Source organism: Vanessa cardui, chromosome 11 (genome assembly GCF_905220365.1).
Source record: "Vanessa cardui chromosome 11, ilVanCard2.1, whole genome shotgun sequence".
NCBI lineage: Eukaryota > Metazoa > Arthropoda > Insecta > Lepidoptera > Nymphalidae > Vanessa > Vanessa cardui.
In genome coordinates, this window is record NC_061133.1 from 2,610,282 (window position 1) to 2,624,254 (window position 13,973).

The 13,973-nt window shown below is 31.6% G+C and overlaps 1 protein-coding gene across 1 annotated transcript in view; it reads left to right on the forward strand.

The window, feature by feature from the left end:
- LOC124533508 (protein white) overlaps positions 1-9,318 on the forward strand; it is a 35,017-nt gene extending 25,699 nt beyond the window's left edge. Inside the window, exons 6-13 of the mRNA XM_047108845.1 lie at positions 275-432; positions 802-982; positions 1,257-1,433; positions 2,034-2,165; positions 2,779-3,007; positions 6,703-6,808; positions 7,207-7,378; positions 8,116-9,318. Coding sequence (XP_046964801.1) covers positions 275-432; positions 802-982; positions 1,257-1,433; positions 2,034-2,165; positions 2,779-3,007; positions 6,703-6,808; positions 7,207-7,378; positions 8,116-8,217 — 1,257 coding nt within the window. The 3' untranslated portion in view covers positions 8,218-9,318. The remainder of the gene's footprint in view (positions 1-274; positions 433-801; positions 983-1,256; positions 1,434-2,033; positions 2,166-2,778; positions 3,008-6,702; positions 6,809-7,206; positions 7,379-8,115) is intronic.
- The last annotated feature ends 4,655 nt before the right edge of the window (positions 9,319-13,973 follow it).

Consider the following 13,973-nt stretch of genomic DNA (forward strand, 5'->3'; position numbering starts at 1 on the left):
CTTCACCGAATATTCATGTGTCTTATTCATATTTATAATTAATGTTATGCTCAGTGATTGAAAAAAATATAGCGATGTAACCTGAACATGTCTAATTTTAATGATATTCTCTCACTTATCAGGATCACCTTCTTAAAAGGAAAGGAGTCCTTAGTTAAGCAGTAGGACAATTCCAGACTGATATTTAGATTTATTTTTTTAGGGCTCAACCAGCGACGTCGCTTTGTTTTGATTACTTTGATGTTAAATATTGGCAAATGTTTTTCTTTATTAGGTTCTCAGCGGCTTAGCGAAAAAAGGCAAAACAATAGTTGTAACGATACATCAACCGTCTTCCGAACTGTACGCCATGTTTGACAAGCTGCTCATCATGGCTGACGGTAGAGTAGCTTTCCTCGGATCCCCAGATCAAGCGACTGAGTTCTTTAGAGAGTGAGTATTTAATTGTATATAATAATATGTTAGACACATAATGAAAGTTATCTTCAATACCGTAGAAGAAAATTTTTAAAGCTTTTTGGAATGAAGTTATTTTACGCTGCTTACTAAGGATGAAAGGGTTAGACCTCCCGCTGCAGGTCTTAAAACATACTATTTTTTTAATTCACATCGGAATTTTAATAACAATTACATTTATTTTCATAATTTATTGCTTTGTCTGTAACTTGAAACGTATATAGCATAAGAAATTTCGTTCCAACTGGGTGTCCAATTATACATCCCTTTTTTTCTTTCTCTTTTTGCAATATTATAACTTAACTTAAGATAAAACTATTCAGTATATTAATGAATGTAATGTAGGCTTGGAGCTGCGTGTCCTGCAAACTACAACCCTGCAGATCATTATATCCAACTTCTCGCTGGAGTTCCCGGCCGAGAGGACACCACACGGCACACGATAGATACTGTGTGCACTGCCTTTGCAAAGTCAGAAAACGGCTGCAAGTTAGCAGCTGAAGCAGAAAATGCTTTGTACTATGAGGTAAAAGGCTTATGATGACATCTTTGGTTAAATAATGTTTTTATTTACTTTATTAACATACCTACCTATATTTTTATTGATATATTGTGTCCCAGGGCAGTAAAAAGTTATTAAATTTTACGAAATATTATTTTTGTTTGAGCAAAAATTTGTGGACTGTAATGTCTCCTGGGTAGATAAATTTGAGATTCTCGATTTGGCTGAAATTTCCTTAGAAGAATTAATTAATGATTAGTAATAAAATTTTATTTATTTATTTATTTCGTATAAATAGCGCAAAATATCCTCTGGGTGGGCGGATTCGGCTTGGTCGAGCGCGGTGTCGATGCGCGCGCGCCGCTCCCCGTACAAGGCGTCGTGGTGCGCGCAGTTCAGGGCGGTGCTGTGGCGGTCATGGCTCTCCGTTACCAAGGAACCTATGCTGATCAAAGTGCGGTTTTTGCAAACAATTGTAAGAAAACTTTTTATATTCTTCTAATCTTCTATCTTCTTTTAGTTATCTAGCTATCTTTTTTTAGTTACACTTTATAGGACTAAGGAAAGCTCTTCAGAAAATGAAAAGGCTAAAGAGCGATTTACGACAGTAATTTTTATTTTGTATATTATAAAGCATAACAATAATATATTATTACAATCTGAAGAAATAGGTAAAGCGAATATAAGTATCGTAATAATAACTCAACGACGCAAAGCTTAATTGCAGAGTAGCTCAGCTGCAAAACCCAAGGGAAACAGGTTCGACTTCCGACGTAGGATAATTTCCAAAATAATGGATTTAATTGAGTATTACTTAACTCTGGCTATCAATTTAAAAAAAAACAAAGAATCCTTTTAAAATGTTTTAGCAGTACAGCGATAAATATTTTAGTTTTTTGATTTGTTTAAAAACACATGACATTTAATGAAACAAGTATAAACATTAAATGAAATAATGCTTAATAACATAATGACCATGTAGTCCCACTTCCAGTTACCAAGTTTCTCAACTAGTTATATGAAATTACTGAGTTGTGAAATTTACTATAGAAATTTAACGACAAGTTATTTTCAGATGGTATCATTGCTCATCGGCGTTATTTATTTTGGACAACATTTAGACCAGGACGGTGTGATGAATATCAATGGAGCAATTTTCATGTTCTTGACGAACATGACCTTCCAGAACATTTTCGCTGTAATCAATGTAAGTCGACAAGATAAAAAAATATTTCGATTATAATCTAGAATATATTATACAGAAGAATATCATACTATTTATTACAAAATCTATAACGATAATATGTTTGATTGTTAAGTCGCTATACGAAGTCTAAAAAAAAAGTAAAGTCTGTAAATTTCCCACTACTGGGATAAGGCCACCTCTTCCATTAAGGAGAGGGTTTGGAAAATATTCCACCACGCTGTCCCAATGCGGGTTGGTGGAATGCACATGTGGCAGAATTTCGATGAAATTAGACACATGCAGGTTTCCCCACGATGTTTTCTTCCACCGCCTAGCTCGAGATGTATTATAAACACAAATTAAGCACATATATATATATAGTGGTGCTTGCCTGGACTTAAATCCGCTACCATCGATTAAGATGCACGCGTTCTAACCACTGGGCCATCTCAGCTCTGTTGTTCGGTTGATACGAATTCTGCCTCCCCTTATTATATGTATCTTTAAGATACTGAAATATATTTCAACATTGATAATAAATTGATACTCAAGTAAATACAGCAATAATATATTATAACACATTAAAAACAAAAAACAGACATCACGTTTTTTCAACATTGAAAAAATATTTCAGGTTTTCTGTTCGGAATTGCCGATATTTATACGAGAACACCATTCGGGGATGTATCGAGCTGATGTCTATTTCCTCTCGAAGACCCTCGCGGAGGCGCCAGTCTTCGCCACCATACCACTCGTGTTCACCACCATAGCCTACTACATGATAGGCCTTAATCCTGCGCCGGAGCGGTTCTTCATTGCTTCAGGCTTGGCCGCATTGATTACCAACGTTGCTACTTCGTTTGGTAAGTTAACATTTTTAACTAAGTCTATAATGATAAAACAACCAATGACGTAGCTGTTAAAGGGCAAGGTGTTGGCGTAGGATCCAAGGTAAGAGGGTCCCCTAAAGATAGTGTATTAAAATTAAAAACACGTTTTAAAATTGAAGACAAATGATGGCCGAAGTATATTATTGATTTGTATGTGCTTAGCTGATTTAAATAATTACTAATTGGGCTGACAAGAAACGAAAAAACGTATTCAATAACATAATACTTTTTATAATTAAGTGGTTATTTCTTTTGATGATTTGTCTTAAAATGTTTTATTGTTCAAAACGTAAAAGACGAATATTAATAATATGTTACTATATATGCGCCATAAAAATATGTTAATTGAATAACACAATATAAGATAATACTTCGACAAACATCATTAATATGAATTTGTTTTGTAACTTCCAAAAATTAATAATCTGATTTGATGATACGAAAAGACACATATTTAATTAGTTAGTTTTACGTAATCATAATAGCCTCGGCCCTTCGGAGGTTCTTGTAACATAAAACCGGTTTTTTCTTAAATCGAGGGTCCGATCTATTAGGCAATAGTACCATTAACTATAGCGTATTTTAGAACGCCCAAAAATATACAAACATTTTATAGATATATTTTATATAAGTTGGTCGGTTGATGACATATTAGTGTACCAGTGATTTATTTAATTTGTACTTAAAGACTTAACTTGAAAATGTTGCTTAACTAGTATAAATAGTTGCGTAACAATAACAAAATGCTTATTATCAACTTAAACCGTTTGTCAATAGAGCGATTAAAATCGTATTACAGGGATATTATATGTTTTTAAGTAGTTCTGATGAAAACTAAGATTAAAATGTAAATTTAATTAGTCAGCTCGTATAATCGATTAAATACTAATATTTATTCCATTACATTAACAATAAGATCAAAGTCGCAACTCTGAAAGCATAGTGTCATATTTATGATGTATAAGATACACATTAATCATGCTTGTATAATAAATAATAAAAACCATTAAGTGCTAGTCAAACACGTGTTAAGAATGTGCTTTATTAAGCACACGGTATTCCGTTTCCAAAGAATACACAAGTTATGCATTTCTGACAGGTTTTCTCGTAAACTTTCAAGTTTTTATTTGATTGCACGAATAATACATACCTATTTCTGATTATTTAAAACAAAATAATACAATTATGTTTTGTATGAATATAATGTATGTACAAACATAATATATTCTATATGTTTTTAAGCGAAAAACCATTGACTGATATTACGAAATCTCTGAAACTAAAGTCCGATTGACTTGAAATTTGGAACATTCGTAGTTACACGTGTCACGACGTAGACGCACAAAGAAATTGTGTATGAATTATACACGTGTAAAGAAAAGACGAACAACTAGTTATATAATTTTTTTTTATTGTGTCAATTCTAGTCAAATTAAACTAAACACACATGTGACGTTTCCACTACAAAGAAGACACATAAGGTTGTTAATGAAATTCAACACGCTAATCAGAAAGGCAAAAATACATTATTGTAATTATCATTAGTCTATTGTTACTTTAATTATGCAATAAGTAGTGGACCGGCAAATGGCCACCGATTGCAAAGTTGTCACCACCGCCCATAGATGTTGGCGCTATAAGAAATATTAATCATTTCATTGCCAAACTAAGATGTTATATCCCTTGTGCCTGTAGTTACTTGGTTCACTCACCTTTCAAACCGGTAGATTATGATGAGTGGGTTATCTAGCGCTCATTGAAATGCCATCATATGCCAAATGAAGCTGTTGAGTTTTTTTTCAACCATAATTCTACCTGATGTATTAGTATTTAGTACACGTTTATTTATTATATGTATCACATTCACTGTACACTTAAATTTTTAAGAATAGAAAATTTCAATTGTTTTCGTTCAGGAGATTCGGCGAAGTAGGTTGTACCCGATTTACCAAAAAACATGTCAGTATTCCTTCAAGGATTCCATTTTACATGGTATATTCGTGTCGTCGTCGTTTTAATACTATACAGTGTAGTTTAAATTTCTTGTTATTGTTAATTTTACTTTAATTCTACCCCAATTATCCTCATTGGATAATGAAAAAAGCTCTACGCCTTCTCCAACAAAAAATACTATACCAGCAAAGATAATTTTACTGATTGTCATCAGGGTTGGCCGAAATAAATGTTTTACCTAAATTTGTATGTAAATTATAAAATAATTTTTTGCGTGTATTTAAAGTAAGATATACCTAGCATTTATTTAAAAAAAAGAACTTTTTTTTAAATCATTACACTGTGAAAAAATCTCGAGTTATAACTGAACGATATACAGATAGAAGGCCATTCCATTACCCCGTAGCGTTATATAAGACAGGATGATATCAACGATATAAGGTGGCGCAATGAAGCGTTACTTATTTGTTTGTGAAGCTCGTTGACAGCGAACGTGAAGAGTTCAACGAACTAAATTAAGCACGGATTAAGAAACATTTAACCGTATTAATGTGTGCTTTTTGGCTCGCAATGTTTTGTGAACTGTTATAAACATTTTTTTCTAATTTAAAATATTTTGTATAATAAATTATTTTGTGCAGGACCACGAAGCCTATTAACAATTATAGATCGTTAAAAATTAATGATTTTCCGTCGACAACATGTAGCCGCAAAAATAAAATTATCGAGGTATTTCGATATCAAATTCATAAAATGTAATGACGTGACAAAAAGAACTTTCAGAATTCAGATACTTTAGAACGTTATTTTAATTGGAATGTCAAATATAGGATTTATTTTACCATATAAATCTCTGGAACGGCTGGACCGATTTTGACGGGACTTTCACTGACAACTGATATAATAGCGAGTAACTTAGGCTACAATCATATTTTTTTACAGCTAGTAGAAAATATATATGTATAGTTGGTAATTGTTATGATGATCACGACGTTTATAGGAAAGTTATATGTTATATGAACATGTTACATGTTAAACCGCATTTGATTAGTTTTATTAATTTTCGTCGAGCGAAGTCAAATTTTCATCCACTTTTATTATAAAATAATTACCATAAATAAATAAGTTGTTGTCGTCTCATTTATCGCTTTATCGCAATTACTAAAATTAAGAAAATAATTATTTAAAGTTTACAATATATTAGTGAAATAAATATTATTACTAGTACTTGGCTTGATACTCTACCGCTCGTCTATACCGAAATCAACATATATTTTATTAAAATACGCTTTTGCGTGCGCTTTTGAATCGTCGTCGTCATCAAAGTACAATATATTAATTAGTCCATTATATGAACTCAGATGGCCCAGCGGTTAGAACGCGCGCATCTTAACCGATGATTGCGGGTTCAAACCCAAGCAAGCACCACTATATATATGTGCTTTATTTGTGTTTACAATTCATTTTGTGCTCGGAGGCGAAGGAAAACATCGTGAGGAAACCTGCATGTGTCTAATTTCATCGAAATTCTGTCACATGTGCATTCCGCCAACCCGCATTGGAAAAGCGTGGTGGAATATGTTCCATACCCTCTCCTTAATGGAAGAGGAGGCCTTATCTCAGCAGTGGGAAATTTACAGGCTGTTACTTTGTTTACTTTTTACTATTATATGAACGCTTTAGATAAATATGTTTTAATCAAATATGGTGCTCAGGTTATCTGATATCCTGCGCGAGCAGCAGCGTGAGCATGGCGGCATCTGTGGGCCCGCCAATCATCATCCCGTTCATGTTGTTTGGAGGATTCTTCTTGAATTCTGGGTAAGATTCTATAATATTTCTTTTATGTAAACTAAGGACTTGCCTATTTTTAAGAAGTCACTCAAGTTTTTTACCAATACATGGAAAATAAACAGTTGAATATCTTCTGGAATAGGGAATATTTGATGATAAATTTCATTTTTAAAGGAAATTTACCTAAATATATCATTACAAGTGTGTGACTTTTCTACATTTGTAAATATCAATTTACCAATAATAAATGTAGAAAATCTATTTTAAAAATACCATAGGCGTGTAGAACAGCTAAAATTTTTATTTTTTAAGTATTCTTCAAGTTAATTTATCGATGTTTTAAGGGCTTTTCATGAAAATTCAAGTCAAGCATTATATTTAATTGTTATATTGAGTTATAAAAGTATTTTTCTTTAATTTTTCAGATCGGTGCCACCGTATTTAGGCTGGATATCTTATCTGTCTTGGTTCCGATATGGTAACGAAGCGTTACTGGTGAACCAATGGTCTGGAGTTGAGAGCATCGCCTGCACCAGAGAGAACTTCACCTGCCCCGCTAGTGGAGAAGTGGTTTTAACAACGCTTAGCTTCTCTGAGGTATGATTTTAAGAGAAAACTTTAAACTCACTTGAGAAAAACAGCAATAGATGCAACGAAGATAAACTTGCAATATTTCTGTATATAACGTAACATTTCTGAAAGGCTTGAGAGGCACTCTGAACCTGCCTCTTTTATTATCTGTTACTTGTACTGGTTGCACGTATTTTAATTATATTTGAAATGTTAAACTTTCCCTACTGATTTATTTATTTTATTTATTTATTTATAAACACTTTATTGCACACAAAAGACAAAAGATACAGTGTACATAACATTACAAGAAACATATAACAAAAAGAGAAGCGTGCAAAGGCGGTCTTATTGCTTAAAGCAATCTCTTACAGACAACCCTTTAGAGTAAGAATTTGTTTGTGGGAAACGGGATGGTGCAAACAAGCATGTTTTATTCTTAGACAGCTAAAAATTATTTTTTAAATAATACATATAATATATAACAAAATACATATATATAAGTTTAATAAATACAAATGTATTATATATATCAAATAATTATATAAATAAAATTATATTTATAGCAGAAAGTTATACTAAACATATAATATAAAAATAAAACTTACGTACATATAATATAATGATTTACTTTTCTACTGTTCGAACTTTTACTTAAAATTTATTATTTTCTTGAAATAAATTAAAAATAAAGCAAACAGTTAATATGAAAATAAGCAAACAATAATTAAGGATATTAATAGTATTAATTATTTACATTGCAGAAAGACTTCACTATGGACGTCGTCAACATGATCTTACTCTTCATCGGGTTCCGTCTGCTGGCTTACTTCGCCTTACTTTGGCGTACTCGCCGCGGTAAGTAAGGCGTAAGTAAGCCTTGAAGTTACTAGAAAAGACTATTGAGACACAAATATGCTCTGAAACTATTATTCCTATGTACCGTTCACTTCTCATGGGTTCGAAATCACAGCAACTTTTAATGTATGTCGGTAATGATTTCCATACATATTATGTTTTATAATTGGAAAATGAATTCCTTAAATAAGATAACAGACAACGAATATTAACATTTGAAATCAATTTTTGTATGACTGAAAATACTTAATTGTTAAGTAATATTTTTTCATTGTCCTTTTTCCTTCCGATCGAAGGATGAACGATTTTTAAACATATACAAAAGTGATAGATCAATTAATTAGTAAATTTTGCAAGTATAATGATGATAATAAGCTGTATAGCGCTCATTACTCAGTGGACGGTTAACCTAAAAATATAAACCCAGATTAATATGCAACATATTAAATCATAAAAGATTATATGACACGATATAAATTTATAATAATATATGTAAATTGTTGATAAATTATGAATTGTTTTCATAATATAAATTTAAATCTAAGTATAATAATAAATCTAATCTAATCTTTAGGGGCGTTCATAGTATAGTAAGCATTGATTGATATAGTGTATAAAATATGTATATATACTGTACTTCTCCTTTAATTACAAGATACATTATTAATAAGAATATTGACAAATAATTATATTTTTATATATGTATTTTAAATATGTACTTTGCGTTGGGTACATATATAAACTTACGTCTAATTTCCAAACCATTTTCATTCATTTTGGACATTATGTTTTATATAGATCGTACGTTTAGGCAAATTTTGTGTAACCTCACAGGTATAATATTGAAAACCTTTGTTTCTTTGGCAGTAAAAGTAGGTAAAATATTATTGCTTGCTTATAATATGCTTGAGCGCCCTAGTACATTTTATATTTTTTTTAGTTTTTCCTCGAAATTAATTTATATTGATTAATGTTTATTTTATTCTGTGTGTATCATTACTCACGATTTAAATCGTCTATTAAATATATTTTCTCATATTTTTAATGACACGAAAAGTTATAAATTTCATAGGCTGTAATTATATTTGTTAAAATGTGAAAATGTATAAATGAATAAATATATTAATAACTATAATTATGTTGTTTTTTTTGTACTTTTTATTACATCGATGTTTCGTATATTCAAATCGAACGTTTTTTGTTTTCCAAAACTTTTATATTGTTTTATAAAAAAATATTGTTGTTGCCCGTGATTTTTTTTAATGTAATTTCATTTGTAAATATACTTTTTTTTTCAATTATTTGTTTTATTTATCTCTTATTAAATTGTTTATTTTCATGGAACGCAGTTTTTTTCTATGCTTGTAATAGAGCGAACTGGCTAAAATCGAAATCGTCATTTCACGTCACACCACGAAAGTGTTATGCCTTTTTGTTATTATTTTTTTTATAGTAAAAGCAACATAACCTTGTTCCAACCGGCTGTCCCAGGTCATTTTTCATTGATTATTTATTCAACTTATAATGTTCAATACAATACATTTGTTTACATGTGTGGATCAATAAATAAAAAAAAAATTCTTTTGCTATTAATTTTTTATCGCAAACGCTGACTTATACAGTAACTATTTTAACTTATTTGTATATAATAGGCCTTCATGTCAATAATTCTTATATAAATTACGTAGTAGCTGGCATTACAAGTACACCTAATATTAACTTAGTAGGTATTTATTGAAAATTCATATGAATTCGCCGTGACGATGGATGTATGTAACTTATCAAATAATCTTATCGAACAGAAGAGAAAATAGCTTTTTTTTAAAATAAATCTAATGATATTCATTGAACATCTGAGTTTATAATAAAAAATTGAAATAAAAAATAAAAATAATTACATCAAATGTATAATAATTAGTATGAAAAACGAACGAAAACGTATTTTAAGACACAAAAATTAATAATTTCCGCCAACAAGTAAACCCCAGCCTCTATAAAAGACACTATCATAAAAAAAAGTAAAGTAAAGTAACAGCCCGTAAATTTTGCACTGCTGGGTTAAGACCTCCTCTCCTATTAAGGAGAGGGTTTGGAACATATTCCACAACGCTGTTCCAATGCGGGCTGGTGGAATGCACATATGGCAGAATTTCTATGAAATTAGACACATGCAGGTTTCCACACGATGTTTTCCTTCACCGCCGAGCACGAGATGAATTATAAACACAAATTAAGCACATATACATGGTGGTGCTTGCCTGGGTTTGAACCCGATATCATTGGTTAAGATGCACGCGTTATAACCACTGGGCCATCTCAGCTCTTATAAAATATATTGTTTTATTGTATAATGATACAAGGTATTGACACACACACACAGACCATAATATGGTTTTTATTAAATATTGCAAAGATTCAAAAGTCTTTCAAGGTTTTGTCTTTTAAAGTTTTATTTTTTATATTATAACATAATATAATATTCATACATTAAAGTGAAATCATCACCTAGGATTTGTTAGTGTATCATGCTATGAATCACGTATGCATTTCGTTCAGTAGCTACAACTACACGCCAAAAAATCAGGATGCCATGGATTCAAGGCCTTAGATGAGGTAGTTAGAGTTATTTTTTTCCGACAATGGGAAATAGGAATACTTTCACTCACGTGCTGGGAAAGGAGAGCCGTTGGTTCTGCACCTCAACTTTGATTTGCACCTTCTTCGAAGACAGCTTTTGCACATTTCCGTTTACTTTTTCTATATTGCATTGTGGATTTGACCGAGGATGTTAACATATTTGTTTTTGGGAATTTAAGGGTAGTTTGATATACCTGCTTATCTAGCATATTAGTCGACAATTTTGATCGTTATGTCATGATTTTTTAAGTATACTTAAATGTAATTTGAATTGGAATAATAATAATATTTAGTACGGCTTTAATTTTTAAATACGTTTTTATTCGAAATAACATTTGTTAGTATAATTATTGATTCGGTTATCGACACCGTATTGTGGGACTACCGTCACTTCCTCTCGTGATGTGGTGCGGCGAGCTGGTACTGCCTGGCACGCGAAAACAAAAGGCGGTGGATTTTAAAATGGCACAGGAGAAGAAAGCTAGATTCGTGGATGGGCGGTAAAAGGATATAATTATATACAATAAGCGGATAAATAATATATGTAACGATTGGAAGATTAATATAGTGGCATAAATTAATGTTGTGTTAGTAGTTTTATTACACTTAATGATGTAAATAAAGAAGTGAAAAACTTAAACTGTCTGAAATACGCCTACTGTGTGACTGAGAGAGGGAGGCGCCTGCTTACCACTACCGTATGCGTAAAAGAACGGGACCCCAGACATAATGGCGCTGTAACGCGTTACGTAACGAAACGCTATACCCTCCCATTAGTAGTTATCACTTCAAAAATGTTTTCAATTTGTTAATATAGTTTAAGTTCATGAAATCACAAGAATATAAATAATAATGACGTGGCTGTAGAATGTCTACAGATTAGTTCGCGATGTTGTATATCTTATAAAAATGAGTCACAGTTACTTAATGCGAGATTGATTACATTTAATCACATACATTAGAAAAAAATAATTTGATTTGAATGCTGAAGTTTCTTTGATTTGATAATCGTTATTATTAGCCAAGATGTGGTTTAAGATGTGCGTGTTAGAACACAGTAAACAAAGATTGGAGTGGTAATAATCTTCCATGCTGTTATTATAACAGCAGGTCCGTCAACCTTTAGTTGAGCCGAAATTATAAGGCCGCGAGGCGATCGTTTCATTACTAAGGCGTTTTACCTATAAAGTCGTTAATGTTATAAGAATATTAACCACACAAACGTTCTTCAGGTACCTTTTATTACCTAAAAATTAAAAATAATTGAACACTTTTGAGATCCTGTTATAATAGCATATACCTACATTGCCCCACAAAAGAATTATAAATGTCGTATGACAGCAACAATATTATATTAAGAAGTTTATTGTATTAGTAGCGTGCCATCGAGGTTCAAAATAATTAAATGTTTTACGAACTTGCATTACATTTTCAAGTACCTACATGTAGAGAAGCTAAAATTATTTATTTCTTTTCCACTAGTATAATAGTTTTTTAGTGTCACTATTATAATAATTTTTTTTGTCTGCATTTCTAGCAATGGGATTTCTTTGGGGTTTTAGTTACATTCTTTGGCATAGATCAAAAGAAATTCTTACTTTATTCGTCTGATAAGCTGCCTTAAAACCTATTGCTAAAATGATTTATTGTTTTATATTGTATTTGCAAACCAATATAAAACAGCAGAGTAAATGTTTTACTATAAAATTAAGTAGTTATTAATAAATAACTTGTAGAAGCACTGCATTTATAATAGTAGTAGGTATAAATGCAATCAGCACATATTTACTTATTGCATAATGTTTCCTCAAGTTTATTGGAGCCTTCTTTTAAATGTTATTTCACATTATGATGATTTGATCGTCGGGAAATGTGATACGACCAAAAGAGATTAAGTGCTGGATCTGCGGCTGTATATGTTATCTGCCTACAGACTGCGATTAAGAATTTTTCTACAAAAAAGACCCCATATATTTTATTTGCCCAACCCAACCAACCGGGTTATGAGAGATTTTAACCAACTAAAGCTACTGCGGTGACCGGTCTTCTCAACATCATCTTTTCGACACGGATCGATTGGCTGACCGCTAGTGGTTTGTCAGTGCTCTTTCCAGCAGGCGAAAGTAGTCCTGTCCACTCTCATAGCTATTGTAACAGAGCTTGTACTCGTGTACCATCTTCTTAGAGCCTTTTAAAACAGGAAACGTGAGGCCTCCACACCACGTATTCTCTCTCATAGGGTTACTCCCTATCATACCACTAGGCCATACATCCATATACATATGTTTGAATAATTTAATCGATAAGAACTTAAATATAACCATAGTTTATTGAATATGCTTACCACGAGAAATTTTACCTATGAGGCGAACCGCATTATTTACCAACAATTTCCGATCATTTATTCAAACCGCATAAAGATTTTTAGCCTTGTATCTTATGTTACATATTCTTGACATAATTTCCATTGAAATGATTTATAGGCAACAATTAGAAACTTATTCATTTCCAGTTAAATTTATTTATAATTCTATTGCGAAAATTAAACTCGAAACAGCGTGGTGATGGTTTATTAATTTAAAAAAATACACTCATTCAAGCATACACTTACCTATTGATTTAATGTATAGTAAGACACAACTTAGATGTAACATCGGTAACAAAATTGAGTACGCTATCCCAAATTATCAATATTTATTTCTTATGTAAATATGATCTTTACTCAAACGTAATAACTTGTTTTGACCTATTACATTCGTCTGTTTGACACGTCGATTTACATGCAAGTAACTGTTTTATCGGGTTGAACTGAGCGAGAATCTATAGCGACGAATAGCGTCGAATGGCGCGATAGGGAGCTATTTCTATTGATCGTGTAAATTGGCAGTAATCGTTTTTATTTTCAATTAATTGCATTTTCCGATGCTACATCTAATTTGTATAACAAGCAAACATGTAGACAACTCACACACGCAAACGCACACTAACATTTTTATAAACATAAATACGTAAAGCTATAATAATGTATTGTTCATTGAAAATTGCCTGATAATTTAATCAGTGGTCCAATTGTTCAGCAATGTCATCTCATCGTCAGATAAAACCTAAATTGATAGATTAAGCATCA